The sequence below is a fragment of the Panthera onca genome, chromosome E2 (genome assembly GCF_046562875.1).
Source record: "Panthera onca isolate mPanOnc1 chromosome E2, mPanOnc1 haplotype 2, whole genome shotgun sequence".
NCBI lineage: Eukaryota > Metazoa > Chordata > Mammalia > Carnivora > Felidae > Panthera > Panthera onca.
The window spans coordinates 43,149,863-43,168,022 of record NC_138353.1 but is presented as its reverse complement, the minus strand read 5'-3'; the positions used below and the strand labels follow the sequence as shown (position 1 = coordinate 43,168,022).

The 18,160-nt window shown below is 44.8% G+C and overlaps 3 protein-coding genes across 6 annotated transcripts in view; 2 read left to right on the top strand and 1 right to left on the bottom strand.

Annotated features, from left to right (window-relative positions):
* Positions 1 to 9,209, bottom strand: part of DUS2 (dihydrouridine synthase 2) — a 52,941-nt gene extending 43,732 nt beyond the window's left edge. The window contains exons 1-2 of one of the 4 annotated variants that reach the window (XM_078438907.1): positions 9,043 to 9,090; positions 5,948 to 6,060 (exon numbers count right to left, since the gene is read on the bottom strand). The gene's annotated coding sequence lies outside the window, so the exon portion shown is untranslated. The other 3 variants (XM_078438905.1, XM_078438904.1, XM_078438906.1) reach the window with 3 other exon arrangements.
* DDX28 (DEAD-box helicase 28) lies at positions 9,179 to 11,053 on the top strand. Its single transcript, XM_060650387.3, has one exon. The coding sequence runs from the start codon at positions 9,192 to 9,194 to the stop codon at positions 10,809 to 10,811; it is 1,620 nt and encodes a 539-aa protein (XP_060506370.3). The 5' UTR covers positions 9,179 to 9,191; the 3' UTR covers positions 10,812 to 11,053.
* A 2,301-nt stretch (positions 11,054 to 13,354) lies between these two features.
* DPEP2NB (DPEP2 neighbor) lies at positions 13,355 to 16,274 on the top strand. The gene is made up of 2 exons (XM_060650396.2): positions 13,355 to 13,684; positions 14,821 to 16,274. Exons 1-2 carry the CDS (start codon positions 13,618 to 13,620, stop codon positions 15,117 to 15,119), a joined length of 366 nt encoding a protein of 121 aa, XP_060506379.2. The 5' UTR covers positions 13,355 to 13,617; the 3' UTR covers positions 15,120 to 16,274.
* The last annotated feature ends 1,886 nt before the right edge of the window (positions 16,275 to 18,160 follow it).

Genomic DNA, 18,160 nt, shown 5'->3' with positions numbered 1-18,160 from the left:
TGGCATAAAAACAGACACATAGACCAATGGAATAGAATAGAAACCCCAGAACTAGACCCACAAACGTATGGCCAACTCATCTTTGACAAAGCAGGAAAGAACATCCAATGGAAAAAAGACAGTCTCTTTAACAAATGGTGCTGGGAGAACTGGACAGCAACATGCAGAAGGTTGAAACTAGACCACTTTCTCACACCATTCACAAAAATAAACTCAAAATGGATAAAGGACCTGAATGTGAGACAGGAAACCATCAAAACCTTAGAGGAGAAAGCAGGAAAAGACCTCTCTGACCTCAGCCGTAGCAATCTCTTGCTCGGCACATCCCCAAAGGCAAGGGAATTAAAAGCAAAAGTGAATTACTGGGACCTTATGAAGATAAAAAGCTTCTGCACAGCAAAGGAAACAACCAACAAAACTAAAAGGCAACCCACGGAATGGGAAAAGATATTTGCAAATGACACATCGGACAAAGGGCTAGTATCCAAAATCTATAAAGAGCTCATCAAACTCCACACCCGAAAAACAAATAACCCAGTGAAGAAATGGGCAGAAAACATGAATAGACACTTCTCTAAAGAAGACATCCGGATGGCCAACAGGCACATGAAAAGATGTTCAACGTCGCTCCTTATCAGGGAAATACAAATCAAAACCACACTCAGATACCACCTCACGCCAGTCAGAGTGGCCAAAATGAAGAAATCAGGAGACTATACATGCTGGAGAGGATGTGGAGAAACAGGAACCCTCTTGCACTGTTGGTGGGAATGCAAATTGGTGCAGCCGCTCTGGAAAGCAGTGTGGAGGTTCCTCAGAAAATTAAAAATAGACCTACCCTATGACCCAGCAATAGCACTGCTAGGAATTTACCCAAGGGATACAGGAGTACTGATGCATAGGGGCACCTGTACCCCAATGTTTATAGCGGCACTCTCAACAATAGCCAAATTATGGAAAGAGCCTAAATGTCCATCAACTGATGAATGGATAAAGAAATTGTGGTTTATATACACAATGGAATACTACGTGGCAATGAGAAAAAATGAAATCTGGCCTTTTGTAGCAACATGGATGGAACTGGAGAGTGTGATGCTAAGTGAAATAAGCCATACAGAGAAAGACAGATACCATATGGTTTCACTCTTATGTGGATCCTGAGAAACATAACAGAAACCCATGGGGGAGGGGAAGGAAAAAAAAAAAAAAAAAAGAGGTTAGAGTGGGAGAGAGCCAAAGCATAAGAGACTGTTAAAAACTGAGAACAAACTGAGGGTTGATGGGGGGTGGGAGGGAGGGCAGGGTGGGTGATGGGTATTGAGGAGGGCACCTTTTGGGATGAGCACTGGGTGTTGTATGGAAACCAATTTGACAGTAAATTTCATATATTAAAAAATAAAAAAAAATAAAAAAATAAAATTAAAAAAAAATAAATAAAAAATAAAAAGCAATTTCTTTAAAATACAAATTTAGGGGCGCCTGGGTGGCTCGTCGTTTAAGCGTCTGACTTCGGCTCAGGTCATGATCTCACGGTCCGTGGGTTCGAGCCCCGCGTCGGGCTCTGTGCTGACAGCTCAGAGCCTGGAGCCTGTTTCAGATTCTGTGTCTCCCTCTCTCTGTGACCCTCCCCCGTTCATGCTCTGTCTCTCTCTGTCTCAAAAATAAATAAACGTTAAAAAAAAAAAAAAACTTAAAATACAAATTTAGAGTTAAAATGACAATTAGGATTAAATACTTAGAGAATTATCCTATTTCCCACTCAAACCTGTGTAGATAAGAAAAAAATTGAAGCCATCTATTATATTTGTAAGACAAAGAGGTGATATAGCATATCACCATTAAGATTCTGATCTCTGAAATCAGACAGACCTGCAGTGGAATCCCAACTATGCCCCCAGGCAGATGAATTAACCTAGTGGAGGCTCAGCCTCTCTCTCTAGAATGAATTAACCTAGTAGAGGCTCAGCTTCTCTCTTTAGAACGAGGCTCCAGCAGAATCTATGTCAGGTGAGACGCTGTGAAGAGTCAATTCTAGGACACACAATAGTTCTCAACACAGAGTAAGGGTTAAATGTTTTGTTTTTTATGTTTATTCATTTTTGAAAGACAGAGAGAGACAGAGCACAAGCAGGGGTGGGGCTGAGAGAGAGTGGGACACAGAATCTGAATGAAGCAGGCTCCAGGCTCCGAGCTGTCAGCACAGAGCCCGACGCAGGGCTCCATCTCACGAACCTTGAGATCATGACCTGAGCCGAAGTCAGATGCTCAACCAACTGAGCCACCCAGGCGCCCCTGTAAGGGTTAAATGTTAACTGCTCTCATTATTGGGCTTTTTACACTTGCAACACATTCTATGATTACATCAACAAACATCTACCAGTTCTTTTAGGATCAAGGCACTGTGTGGGGTGTTGAAGGTAAAGAAATGGAAGGAACTAAGCTCTTGACTTCAAGGAGCTTCTCGGTTCTGCCACTGCCACCTATCAAGTGAATGATGGCAACAGCCTGCAAACCAGTCTCTGCTTCCAGGCTCATTATGTTCAATTTATGTTCTTTCCAGCAGTCAGAGGAGTCTTTCAAAACACAAATCAGGACAAGATATTCCATTCTCCAAATGGAATTCTTGCCCTTAGAATTAAGTTGCAGCTCCTTAATATTGCAAACAAGTCCTCCCCCTGCCTTCCTCAGAAGCACTATCTTTCATCACTTGCCTCCTGCCCTCTTACCTCCCCCATGCTAAGCTTCAGCTATTCTCAAGTATTTCTAGTTCCCAAATTGTCCTGCTCTCTCTCTCTGAACAAGTTGCCCCTACATAGAACACATATTCCTATTCCCCCACCTGGCTGACTTCCAGTAGCCTTTCAGAACCTCAGTACAGATGTCACCTGCTCCAGAAAGCCTTCCCTGACACTTACCTTCCAGAGTAAGGGCACCTCCTCTTAGCTCATGTCTTTCTTAGCATTAAGTACACTCTTGTAATTCCAAGAGCAACTAACTATCAATCTGCCTCCCACATCACAAGGTGAAGGCAAGCACTGCACCTTGCTCATCACCAGGTCCTGTCACAGAGCACACAGTCTGGCATAATGTAGGTGTTTAGAGTTTGTTGTAAAAAGAAGTTAACAAGTCAAGTGGCAACGAGAATTTATGGTTCATGCTTCAGCCACAGAAGAGCTCTATCAAAGACAAATGTGCTCTATCACAGAGCATTTAAAGTGCCTCATCACAACCCCTATCAAAATAACACCAGCATTCTTCACAGAGCTAGAACAAACACTCCTAAAATTTGTATGGAACCAGAAAAGACCCCGAATAGCCAAAGCAATCTTGAAAACCAAAGCTGGAGGCATCACAGTCCCAGACTTCAAGCTGCATTACAAAGCTGTAATCATCAAGACAATATGGTACTGGCACAAGAACAGACACTCAGATCAGTGGAACAGAATAAAGAACCCAGATATGGACCCACAAACATATGGCCAACTAATCTTTGATAAAGCAGGAAAGAGCATCCGATGAAATAAAGACAGTCTCTTCAGCAAGTGGTGTTGGGAAAACTGGACAGCGACATGCAGAAAAATGAACCTGGACCACTTTCTTATACCATACACAAAAATAAACTCAAAATGGATGAAAAACCTAAATGTAAGACAGAAAGCCATCAAAATCTTAGAGGAGAGGGGCACCTGAGTGGCTCAGTTAAGCGTCCGACTTCAGCTCAGGTCATGATCTCGCAGTTTGCGAGTTCGAGCCCCGCGTCAAGTTCTGTGCTGACAGCTCAGAGCCTGGAGCCTGCTTCAGATTCTGTGTCTCCTTCTCTCTCTGCCCCTCCCCCACTCATGCTCGCTCTCTCTCTCTCTCTCTCTCTCTCTCAAATATAAATAAACATTAAAAAAATTTTTTTTTAAATCTTAGAGGAGAAAGCAGGCAAAAACTTCTTTGACCTTGGCCACAGCAACTTCTTACTCAACACGTCTCTGGAGGCAAGGGAAACAAAAGCAAAAATGAACTTTGGGACCTCATCAAGATAAAAAGCTTCTGCACAGCAAAGGAAACAATCAGAAAAACTAAAAGGTAACCGATGGAATGGGAGAAGATGTTTGCAAATGACATATCAAATAACATACCAGCTAAAGGGTTAGTATCCAAAATCTATAAAGAACTTATCAAACTCAACACCCAAGAAACAAATAACCCAGTGAAGAAATGGGAAAAAGACATGAATAGACACTAATCCAAAGAAGACATCCAGATGGCCAATCGACACATGAAAACAATGTTCAACATCACTCATCACAGGGAAATACAAATCAAATCACAATGAGATACCACCTCACACCTGTCAGAATGGCTAACACTAACAACTGAAGCAACAACAGATGGGGGTGAGGATGCAGAGAAAGAGGATCTCTTTTGCACTGCTGGTGGGAATGCAAACTGGTGCAGCCACTCTGGAAACAGTATGGAGGTTCCTCAAAAATTTAAAAATAAAACTACCCTATGATCCAGCAATTGGGCTACTAGGTATTTATCCAAGAGACACAGGTATGCTGTTTCGAAGGGGAACATGCACCCCAGTGTTTATAGCAGCGCTATTGACAATAGCCAAAGTATGGAAACAGCCCAAATGTCCATCGATGGATGAATGGATAAAGAAGATGTGGTAGGGGCGCCTGGGTGGCTCAGTCAGTTAAGTGTCCGACTTCGACTCGGGTCATGATCTCGCGGTATGTGAGTTCAAGCCCCACATCGGGCTCTGTGCTGACAGCTCAGAGCCTGGATCCTGCTTCAGATTCTGTGTCTCCCTCTTTCTCTCTCCTCCCCTGCTCATGCTCTGTCTCTCTCTTCTCAAAAATAAACATCAAAAAAAATAAAAAAAAAAAAGATGTGGTACACACACACACACACAATGGAGTATTACTTGGCAATCAGAAAGAATGAAATCTTGCCATTTGCAACTACATGGATGGAACTAGAGGATATTATGCTAAGCAAAATTAGTCAGCCAGAGAAAGACAAATATCATATGACTTCACTCCTACGAGGACTGTAAGAGACAAAACAGATGAACATAAGGGAATGGAAGTAAAAATAACATAAAAACAGGGAGGGGGACAAAACATAAGAGACTCTTAAATATAGAAAACAAAGACAGGGGGCGCCTGGGTGGCTCAGTCGGTTAAGCGTCCGACTTCAGCTCAGGTCACGATCTCACGGTCCATGAGTTCGAGCCCCGCGTCAGACTCTGGGCTGATGGCTCAGAGCCTGGAGCCTGCTTCCAATTCTGTGTCTCCCTCTCTCTCTGACCCTCTCCTGTTCATGCTCTGTCTCTCTCTGTCTCAAAAGATGAATAAACATTTAAAAAAAAATTTTTTTTTAAATACCAATGTTCAGGCCTTACCCCAAACGAATTAAGTCAGAATGTAAACTCCTGTTTTGTTCACTGTCTCTTTGAATAGTACCCAGCACATACATGGTGCTCAGGAAATATTTATTGAATGAATAAATGAATGAATGACTATACCATTATCAGCTGAGATCCAAGGGACAATTGTGTTGAAAACTTACGGAGTAACCAGGCAATATGAATTACCATGGCAGCCCTGGGACAAAATACTACCAAGTTAGGCCCCTACTCCCAGGAGCTTACATTCTTTCCACAATAAGTAAACCTTTCTTATTTCTAGAGCACTATACTATAAAACATGTATCTCAATAACAACTAGAGGTTACTCAATGTCTGCTGTGAGCAGAAGGAAAATAAAGGGGACTTATTCAGTGGCTGATGAACTGAGAAGAAATTAAGGGTCATAGGCAGAGACCAGCTCAGACAGATTCCAATCCTTATGAGATTTTGTAAGGGCTCAAGCATGATGAGAAAGCAGCCATATACTAACCAGCTTCCCTGCCCCAAATATTTGGACAGAACCCAAATGCAAGTACATACCTATGTAGTATTCTTTTCTGATAATTCTTTTAATGTATCTGTTCTGGCTTTGTGCAAATCAAGTCTTTGTTTTACATCTGAAATAAGCAGTGGCACATGCAAATGGATAAAACCTGTTGAGTTAGATATACATAGATAAGAAACAAGGAGCCCTGAGTCCTTGAAAAGAATCATAAAAGTAGTATAGAATTACAATCTGTCTGACCATTCATTCAGAGTCTCAACAAAGATATGGGCAATTCTAGTTGTTACAGCAGTTCTTTGTAGCAAATTCAGAATCTGCCAGTTACCTATAGGTCCTAGTTCTGCCTTCTGGAATGGTATACCTCACAGCATACCTCATCTCTTTTCTTTTCTTTTCTTTTTAATGTTTATTTATTTTTGAGAGAGAGAGAGAGAGAGAGAGAGAGAGAGAGAGAGGCAGAGCATGGGCAGGGGAGGGGCAGAGAGAGGGAGACAGGATCCAAAACAGGCTCTGCGCTGACAGCAGAGAGCCCAATGTGGGGCTCAAACTCACAAACTGTGAGATCATGACCTGAGCCAAAGTCAGACACTTAACCAACTGAGCCACCCAGGTGCCCCTGATCTCTTTTCCATCCGGTATACTGCCCAAATACATGAGGACAGTTTTGTACTCCCTAAACTTCTCTTCTCCAGCTTCACTCTCTTGAATCACTTTTTCTTGCGTTTATGATTTTCAGGGTCCCCAACGTTCCTGATCTCAAGGGCACAGCAAGCAATGGCATCAGTGTACTTGGCTACCGATTCTGGGGAGGAGGCGGACTCAGTGCAAGAGCTTCCCAAATGTGCCTACCTAAAGGGAAAGTTACATGTACCTCAGCCTCTCTTCAGTCCTCATCTTGTATGCAGGGTTTCTCAACAACTCACTATTCATGTATTGGTCAGATAATCATTTTTTGTTAGGGGCTTTCCTATGCATTGTACAATGTTTAGCAATATCCCCAGCCTCTACCTACTAGATGCCAGTAGCAACTTCCCAGATGTGACAACTAAATATGTCTCCAACCTCTGTCAAATCTCCTGGGGCGGGGGGGGGGGGGGGGGGGCGGGCAAGTAGGGAGGGAAGGATGCAAAATCACCCTCACTACAGAGTCACTGCTCTATCCAACGACTCTGTTCCCTGGTACTACTCAAAACTCTCTCCTCTGCTGATTCAACAGGTAACTCTCCAGGAAGTCTACTTATATATCAAAATGGCATTTGAAAATTTAAAAGTATTTATCTTTTTGGAAACAACATTTGTTGGCGAGGCTGTGGAGAAAAAGGAACCCTCCTGCACTGTTGGTGGGAATTCAAACTGGTATACCCGCTGTGGAAAACAGTATGGAGGTTCCTCAAAAAATTAAAAATAGAATTGCCACATGACCCAGCAATTCCACTACTGGGTATTTACCCAAAGAATACGAAAACACTAATTTGAAAAAATATATGCACCCCTATGTTTATTGCAGCATTATTTACAATAGCCAATCATGGAAGCAACCTAAGTGTCCCTTGATATTTGAATAAAGAAGACCATAAACACACACACACACACACACACACACACACACACACACACACACGATACATATATATATCATATATATGACATATATATATGATATATATATACTATATATGATATATATGTCATATATATGTCATATATATGATATATATACTATATATGATATATATGTCATATATATGATATATATGATATATATACTATATATGGTATATATGTCATATATATGATATATATAGGATATATATACTATATATGGTATATATGTCATATATATGATATATATAGGATATATATACTATATATGGTATATATGTCATATATATGATATATATAGGATATATATACTATATATGGTATATATGTCATATATATGATATATATAGGATATATATACTATATATGGTATATATGTCATATATATGATATATATAGGATATATATACTATATATGGTATATATGTCATATATATGATATATATAGGATATATATACTATATATGATATATATGTCATATATATGATATATATATATGATATATATACTATATATGATATATATCCTATATAGGATATATATATAGGATATATATCCTATATAGGATATATATATAGGATATATATATACTATATATAGGATATATATATATCCTATATATATCCTATATAGGATATATATACTATATATGATATATATATATCCTATATAGGGTATATATAGGATATATATATACTATATATGGTATATATAGGATATATATAATTCAGCAATTAATAATGAAACCTTGCTATTAGCAACAACAGGATGAATGATCTAGAAAGTATAATGCTAAGTGAAAGAAGTCAGTCAGAGAAAGACAAAAAAGACACGGGGGTTTTGTAACCTAAACATCTGAATTCAAGTAAAATACTGTGTCTGACTAGGGCTACCACACATGTGAGGAAGGACCCTCCTCACCACTGTTCAAGCAATTTAGCTATCTGGCTGGGATGCTGGTAGAGGTGAGCAGACTGCAAGAATGTAAGGTTCAGAATGAAAAGTTGGGAGTGGTGGCAAGAGAATGGAGAGTGAAAAAGAAGGGGAAAGGTATAAAGAGAAGGGTCTGCTTGAAATAAAACCTGAAGGTCTTACCTCCCACTTCACAAAGAGGCCATCAGCTTGCCCTCTCGGCTCTCAGCTCTCGGCCAAGAGGAATGGGAGTGCCTAGATCTAAGACATCTGGCTCTTGTCTTGTCCCCCAGGCCTGACCATTCATTCAGAGTCTCAACAAACATTTATTACCAGACCTTGCCCGTGGACCATATCTGGGAAGGCACCACCGCACCCTCCGAATTTACAGGAGGAGACCAGCACTGGACAAGTCATCAAAGGTGCGGTGAGAGCGAGAAAGGAGAATGGCAGGGATCGGACACCCGATCACCAGAAGCCCTCCGCCCTCTGGTCCAAGAGGCCAGGCCTCCATCGCCGCTTATCGCCAGACCCGGGAGCCTGCCTCCATCGCGCCCTTTTCCCCAAGGTTGGTCCGGGTCTGGATGTCACCAACCCCGGTTCAGACCTACAGACCTCACCACAGTTGAACTTTACAGATTCCCCCTCCTTCCTCACGGTTCGCCGACTCCGCAAGTCTTACTGAGCCACGCCAGACACCGTCCTCGAGGCTCTTGCGCGCCCGTGACGTCACTGCCGTGCGCCTCTCCTACATCAAAGAGACTATGGATCTCACACGGCCGCCGCGGTTGGTGTGGCTCGCATCTCGGTTACTTCTCGCTCCTCGACGAGGCCTGGTGGTCCGCCGTCCCGACGAACCCTTGCCCGTGGTGCGCATCCCGCGGGCTCTACAGCGGCGGCAAGAACAGCGGCAGAGCGGGCGGAGCCCCCAGCGGCTGGTGTTGGCGCGACCTGGCCCGCTGCTGATCTCAGCGCGGCGGCCAGAGTTGAACCAGCCGGCGCGCCTCACGCTGGGCCGGTGGGAGAGCGCGCCACTAGCTTCGCGTGGCTGGAAAAATCGGCGCTCCCGCCGGGACCACTTCTCCATCGAGCGTGCGCAACACGAGGCGCCGGCTCTTCGGAACCTCTCGTCCAAGAGCAGCTTCGCGGATCTGGGTCTGGAACCTCGCGTGCTGCGTGCTCTACAGGAGGCTGCTCCTGAAGTCGTTCGGCCTACGACCGTGCAGTCAAGCACCATCCCCTCCCTACTTCGCGGATGCCACATCCTTTGCGCGGCGGAAACCGGCAGTGGCAAGACTCTCGGATACCTACTACCTCTGGTTCAACGGCTCTTGGGCCAACCAAATCTGGACTCCCATAGTCTGCCTGCTCCTCGAGGCCTGGTCCTTGTGCCTTCGCGAGAATTAGCCGAACAGGTGCGGGCCGTGGCGCAGCCCTTGGGCAGCTCCTTGGGCCTTCAGGTGCGGGAGCTAGGGGGAGGCCATGGCATGAGCAGGATCCGAATGCAACTGTCCAAACAACCTCCAGTAGATGTACTAGTGGCCACTCCAGGGGCTTTGTGGAAGGCCTTGAAGAGTCAACTAATCACCCTGAAGCAGCTCTCCTGTTTGGTATTGGATGAGGCAGACACGCTTTTGGATGAAAGCTTCCTGGAACTAATGGACTACATCTTGGAGAAGAGCTATATAGCAGAAGGCCCAGCTGACTTAAAAGACCCCTTCAATCCCAAAGCTCAGTTAGTGCTGGTGGGGGCCACATTTCCCGAAGGTGTAGGCCAGCTGCTGTGTAAAGTTGCCAGCCCAGACTCTCTGACCACCATTACCAGCTCCAAGCTCCACTGCATCATGCCTCATGTCAGACAGACATTTATGAGGCTGAAGGGAGCAGAGAAGGTGACTGAATTAGTGCAGATCCTCAAGCAACATGACAAAGCATATAGGACTGGCCCCTCCGGAACTGTTCTAGTGTTCTGTAATAGCTCAAGCACTGTGAACTGGCTGGGATATATTCTGGACGATCACAAAATCCAACACCTAAGGCTGCAGGGACAAATGCCAGCCTCAATGAGGGCCGGTATCTTCCAGTGCTTCCAGAAGGGCTCCCGAGACATTCTTCTCTGCACAGACATAGCCTCTCGGGGCCTGGACAGCTCCCACGTAGACTTAGTTGTCAATTATGATTTCCCCCTCACTCTGCAAGACTACATCCACAGAGCCGGGAGGGTGGGCCGTGTAGGGAGTGAGGTGCCTGGCACTGTCATCAGCTTTGTAACCCATCCCTGGGATGTAAGCCTGGTTCAGAAGATTGAGCTGGCAGCTCGCCGGAGGAGAAGCCTTCCAGGACTAGGGTCCTCAGTGAGAGAGCCTTTGCCCCAGCAAATCTGATGGCAGCCGGTTTAGATATGATGACATTAACAGGGATCCTTCCCTTTGTCCTGGGTGGGTGAGCACACTTATCGTAGGATGCCCTGGGCTGCCCAGTCACCCCCCCTGAAGCCCTGGTGAGCTGCTATCTGGCTTCCAAAGGTAAGATGTGGCCAGATGTAGAGAATGAGCTACTGAGGATGATTCCTTGTGGGCTTTGACATGACTCATGAAAAATAAAGTAGATTTTTGTCTTTGTATTATGTCATAGTTTCTAACAGTAAATGATGTGTTCATTGAATTGTGAGAAGATTCACACTCCAGACTACCACACCTAGGACAGAGGCTCTTTCAGTTGCTGTTTGAATTAATAAACGTTTAGATTTTATTTCCTGCCCCCAAAACATCCATTAAGCCCCCAGAGAAGGGAAAGGGGATGTGACTAGCAGTAGAGAGATTTTCTTCACCAACAGTGCCCATGGCAAGCTTGGGCATTCTTGGTGAAATCTCTCTGGGAAGTACTGGCAGAAGAATAAAAAACAGGCTGACACAAAAGTATTGCTTGGTGTGCATTTCCAGGCTCTACCTTCTTTCTCATCTCTTCACGGCAGGGGAAGAGAAGAGAAACAAAACTGTTTACAAAATTGGCAAAATAAGCATATAGCTTCCTCTCACTATCTCCTAGGTTCCGGCTTCTGCAGCATTATACAAGCCTAAGTAATGAGGAGCAGCTGAGGTCAAATATAATACTGCACAAAACAACTTAAAAATACTTCCACACTGAAACAGATAAGGAGGCAAAGAACAGAAATGGACCCATGGCAATCTTTGCCAGAAGACAATGTTGTACTAAATGTATAATCATAGCTCTCTTTTTCATGTGAGGAAACTTGAGGCTCAGAGGGATAAAACAACTTGCTCAAAATCATACACATAAGTATGATAGAATCTGGTCTGTCTGCACTGGGGGTTGAGTTATTTACCAACTTTTAATAGTGCCCACTTGGACTCTCAAAAGCAACCCAATTTGGACAATAATTTGGTCACTCTGTCCATGAATCAGTGTGGCAAAACTGCCCAGGAGGCTTGTCTAAAGTACAGATTCCAGGGGCCCCTGGCTGACTCAGTCACTAGAGCATGCGACTCTTGATCTCAGGGTTGTGAGTTCAGGCCTCACAATGGACAGAGAGATTACTTAAAAATAGTCTTTTTTTTTTTTTAAGTACAGATTCCTGAGCTCAGAACCATTTGTCTGTGCCATTCTGCTTTCCCCAGAGACCCAGCCAGGTCCTGATAAGGTATCAGTAACCCCACCAGGTCAGAGTGATGTTCCCAGACAATAATCTCTCTGGAGCCTTGGAGAATCTTAAGTGGTCTTATGCTGGCCCACCTGCCAGAATGAACCTCCTCCAGAGCTCTCCCCTTCACATTTTACCTCCTAGCACTCCCTAGGGGCAGACCTGATTTTGTGTGTCCTAACTTGCATCACACTAATTCAAGCAACTTAGGAATAGAAAATGATGTGGTTCTCAACCAGGGTTGCCCAACCTCTAAAATAGTGGTCTAATCATTCTCTACCTCCGGGACATCTCTCCTTCCCAACTGCCCCAGGAGACAAGCATCCCATCTTTGCATGTTCGAGGTCAGCAACAGGGGGCCCCCTCACAAAGAAGGTTCTCTCTCATTGCTAGGAAGTCCTTGGCTGCACTGTATCAAAGTCAGGCCCAAATATGGTTCCTTCCTATAGGCCTGATCAGGCTAAGGGCAGAGTTATCTCTACTCCTCCTCTCAGGAGGATCCAGCCAACATAGTAACACCTCTTCACAGTTTGACCACGTTTTTCACCTGGACTTCTCCTAAGCCCATCCTAAGCTTCATCCTTTCATGGTGGTAGTAGCATTGTTAATACAGTATTTGCCTTTTGGGGGGAGAGATGAATGTAATGATTAGGTTGTCATTTTGTGTTATGTCATTTTGTCATGAATTTGTTTTGAATTTTATATTAAAATGGGCCCACTATTCCCACTTTGTGAAGCCATTCAGGACCCTCATTTTGCCTTGGAACACGTTTGATATCTCTCCCAGTGTCACTTTGAAATGTGATGAGCTTGCCCACACATTTCTTTCGGGTATAAATCCAGAGCCCAACATGAAGCCCTACCGTCCAGCAGAACACTTCTCCACTACCTGTGGAACCTTGGTTAGGCCCCTTAACCTCCTGGTTTTTTGAGCCCTCAGTTGTAAAAACGTGAGGGGTATGTGAATTTACATTTGGGGCACGACAAGTTCAGTAAGAGCTTGTCTTTGCTTTTATTATTCCCAGCTGGAATGTCTTCCCTCACCTCTCCATGGGTCCAAATCTAACTTGTCTTTCAGGCCCACTGCCAAGGAGCCTTCCACACAAATTTCTGCCTGTCTAGCTATTGAATACTTAGGGTCAGTACCATACAACCAGGCTGTGTCTTAGGTTAATCTTGTCTCTCAAGCCAATGGCAGAATGTGGGTTTCTCTTCCCCTCTTTTGGTCCCTGGGGCTGTTCCGGCCTATAGGTATGCTCCACGGGAAGTGGCTGGGTGAGGAGAAAGATGGGAGGGCCCAGGCAGGGTGTTCCTCTGCCTCCACTCTGCTCTCCTCCGATAAAACTCAGAGAGCCTAAAAGCTGCCCCTCAAGTCACAGATTCCTTATGTGACCTCACTGGGTAGTGATGACCTCACAGGCCTTTTCACAGTTACCATGACAGGGTAACTACACAAACGTGGTGCTTTCAGGAAAGCTTCCCTACCAGTTCTCTACCAGATACCAGTCTGTTTGGATGCCTGAGAGAGAATGTCTGACCGGATCTTCTATATTCATTCTAATTTGTCCTCTGTCCCCTGGGAGGGCAGCACAGCAGGTAAGCGTAGGCCAGGCATCTGTACAAGAGTCACTGGTGTACACACAACTTCACATGGCTGCCACATGTTGCTTTGGGGCTTGCCCGCCACACCTCTGAGCTTCTCCAACTGTAAGTAATAGCCCTCAGGGACCCACAGTGTTCCTGCTCATTGCCGAAGACACGTAAAATGTCATCCCTGGGCAACTATTCAGAAAGCTTCTAAACTTTATAAATGTAGCTTTTCCCTTTTGGGCTACAAGATGCTTCCATTCTGACCCTTTCCTGATCGGCCTCTTAGCAAAAGTCGAGCGAATTTTTGTTGGCAAGTAAGAAATGGAGCAGTTTGAGGAAGAACCGTCGAGGTCCGCTCATGAACCTCGCCTTCAAACCCAGGCACCTTCACCATGCTGTCGTGTAAACATCCACATGGGGCCCCTCAAATACACCCCAAACGGAGCTGCTGAGTACTGGGGTAAGGGTGGTGGTGTCATGTGCACGGGCAGAACAAAAGAGCCAAGGAGAGTGATGAAGTGATACCAAGACTGGAGGGTTGATGAAATGGTGTCCCAGGAGGTTAGGTTGATGTGAGCCTAGACTTGCTACCCAGAATCTGGCTTTGAACCTCCTGATCATTCTGCCTTAGTATTTGGCCATTTTCTAATCTAGATAAAAATATTAGAGGGCTAGAGGACAGTGTGGTTGAAACAGGCAGTATGAATGGGGCCCAAGAGGAGTTGCCCAAGAGGAGATGGGAGGGTTTCTTAATCCATTTATTTTAGGTTATTTTTTCCAACACTTGAAAGGTATTTCCATTAAATCTTCAGAAGTTACAGACCTTAGGAATTTCCCCCCTATGGAAGGGAGAGATGGAGGGGATCCTGGTTGCAACTGTTTTCAGGCTCTACTGTTTCCTCTGAGAATGGGGAACAGATTTCCAGGTCTCCTGCTGCTGCCATGAGCTCCAGAGAATCACCTTTGCAGCCATGTTCCTTCTCTAGGGGACCCATTGGGGTGACTGGCCAAGGCTGTGTTTTGAATACCAAGCAGATTAAAGGGCTTCAGCCAGAAACTGGGAGAGACATGAGAGGGGAGGTCCTGGCAGGACACTGTATACAGCAGAAATGACTGATTAGATCTGATTTTCTTTCCAACAGCAGGGGCTCCCTCTTCTCCTACACCTGGTCACTACCATGTCCTCTACCGAGGGTGTGGAGAAACCCAGGTGGGCTGGCATGGGGAGACGTACTGCCTGGTTGGTGGCTACCGGACCTATGGGGATGCTCCTGTGGCCACCCCAGCAAAGACGGAAGCAGAGAAACCAATTCCCAGCCAGGCTCCCAAAAGACGTCGAGCTATGGCAGAGTCAAACAAAGATGTAGGTTGCTCCAGCCCCAAAATTCGGCGACAGAAGCACAGTGGCAGGAGGCTGACCCCAAAGAAGCTTGCTGACTGAGCCACTTTACAGGAATGGCAAACATTTAACTGCTTAAGACAGCTAATGCCTCTTCCTGAAGTGACCCCCCACTGCCCACCACTGGAGATTAGAACCTGAGCCATTCTGTCTGAGCCTTCCTCAGCCAGGAGCCTCCTTCCATACTAACTGGCCATGGGCAAGGAGCCATAGAAGCTGAGATTTGAAATGAAAGCCTGCTCTGAACATCCCAGAGCCAAAACTGGCCTGGAAGAAACCCTGATGTTTCTCCACTCAATCCTGTAGAGTCCCTTCTCAGGAAGAAGAAAGCAAAGTTTGCACTCTTTGAACCAAGGAGGATGCAGGAGCAGAGGGAGCATTCAGAGTGGCCTTAGCAGGGACTCAGTCCATCAGATGGACTCTTGCCCTGAGTCATTCATTGCCAGCAGTCACCAATTAAACCAAGAGGAGCTGGACTTTTTTAAACTGAAAAAAGCAATATGGGTCTACCGAGGGAGCCTCTTGTCTGGAGTGGCAGGAAGCAGAAAAAGGAAATCCAGGAAGACCCGCTCCCCAGAGCAGGAAGAAAATGGAGAGTTGGGTGGCGCCGCCACTGAGGCTCACGTGCTCCTTCATTCCCAGTCCTTCTTAGCCCCAATGGGATTTCTTACTGTTCAATAAAATGGTTTTCTCTAACATATTTGACTTGAAATCCAGCTTGTCCAAGGCCAGGCCCCAAATCTTCCTTTTCCCTTGAAGTACATTTCCACATGGGGTATCTGGTGCTCTAACACCTTCTGCCTCCAAAAAAAGACCCGTGAGTGCAGCTTCTAACTGTATGGCTACCATAATGACACCCGTGCAAATTGGGGTAGGACACAGGCAGGTTCTTTAGGAGCCCAAGGGTGGCTGGGTGGTTCAATTGGTTAAACGTCTGATTCTTCATTTCGGCTGAGGTCATCATCTCACAGTTCGTAAGATTGAGCCCTGTGTCAGGCTGCACGCTGACATCAGGGAGCCTGCTTGGGATTCTCTGTCTCCCTCTCTCTCTCAGCCCCTCCCTGGCTCATGCTCTCTCTCTCTCTGTCTCTCTCTCGCTCTTGCTTTCACTCTTGCTCTCACTCTTGCTCTCTGTTGCTCACTCTCTCTCTCTCTCAAAGTAAATAAATAAACTTTAAAAAATGGTGAGCTTAATGAGAACTTCCCCCTGTTTTGTGTGCGTGTGTGTGTGTGTGTGTGTGTGTGTGTGTAAGGAGATGGGAGGCAGGACTGAGAAGATGTTCTGTGTGTCAATCCACTTTCCAATTTACTCAACAAATATTTATTGAGCACCTGCTAGTTGCTTGGAGTATATCAGTGAATAAGATGATTGAAATCCCTCTCTTCAAAATACCCACAAACTAAAGAGACAAGTAAATTTATATAGTTTCAAGTAATTATACCTGCTATAAAGAAAAGTAAAATAGGATAAGAGTATAGTGTGATGAGGGGGTGCTAGGTTCCACAAGGTAAGCAGGGAAGGCTTCTTTGAGGAGGTGACATCTCAGTGAAGATGTGAGGGAATCCTGTGAAGAGCTGGAAGGAAACTATTTTTGGAGGAGGAAATGGCAAGTGCAAAGACCCTGAGGTAGGAATGAGGCTGGCCTGTTCTAGGACCAATAGAAAGGTCAGTGTGGGCAGAGAAGAAAGAGAAGAAAGAGATGGTTGGAAAAGTAGACATGGGCCAGACCATAGCAGGCCTTGTCAGCCATGTTGAGGAATGTGGATCTGAAGTGTGAGGGGAAATCCTAGGTGGGAGTTGAGCAGAGTGGTGAAATGATCAGATATAGATGCTAAGAAGATCATTCCAACTACTGTGTGCCATGGCAGCGAGATGCTGGCTGTTACCAATAAATGTCTCTCTCAGCAGTTACGGGGACAATTGGTCCTGGGGAGTGGGGGTAAGAGAAGATCCTCAGAGAAGAAAGAGCACAGGGTGTGTGTGGGCCTCTGTGCTAGGCCCACCCGCCTCAGCATCCCACATCAAAAGGGGGCACTGTCAGCAGCATGTAGCCCTCAGGCCCAGATGAAGCCACCCACCCTGTGGATGGCACACACACCCTCAAGGGCCACAACAGCGAGAGTCTTGCTTCTCCCTAGACACCCTCAAGGCCAGGAAAGGTCCCGATAACTTAAGGAGTTTCCCTAACCTGGGTTAGAGGAAGGAGGCAGCACAGGCCCTGCCTGGGGCATTCCCACTTTGAGTCTCAACTAACCCACAAAAGACAGCTAATGCCTCTTCCTGCAGCAGCTCCCACTCCCCACCACTGGAGATTAGAACCTTACATTGCTGATACTTGGTGTGACTGAGGAAGATTTGCGATCCTAGAGGAGTCAGGTAGGTTGGCAGTTCCCAAACATGAGGCAAACAGATTCACCTGCGGCTCCTAGGGAAACCAGAGATCCCCAGCACCTGTATCAGTCCTACTGAATACATTTTTAGGGTGGGATCTGGACATCTGCAGTTTTACATTTTTCTCATAATCATGATTTCATAGCAAATACAAGTGACCGAGGAACCTGTAAAAGAACACCATGGAATACAATCAGCAAATTCCAAGACAGAAAACTCTAAATGACAAAGGACATGATTTTTTCAACAAATAAATTGCAAGGAAGAAAGAAGAGGAACAACAACAAATGCAATGCAGTTGGCTTTATCTACATTATAATTAAAACAATTATTTAAAAATTAGGCAACCAGGGAAATTTGAACAGAATAGATAATTTATGATATTGAGGAAGTATTGTTGACTCTCTTAGGTGCCATAACGTTATGGTAGTTGTCTTTTATTTTTTATTTTTTTTTAATTTTTTTTTCTTTACGTTTATTTATGTAGTTGTCTTTTAAAAGAAGCTGTTATCTTTTAGAGATGCAAACTTAAATATGGAAGGACTAAATGTTTGATGTGCCTTAAAACTATTCTGTAGAAGGGGATGAGTAAGGTATAAATGAAACAAAATGGGACATCCATGCTTGTTAAAGCTGGATGATTGGTACATAAGTGTTCAATACACTCTTCTACTTTGTTTGAAATTACCCT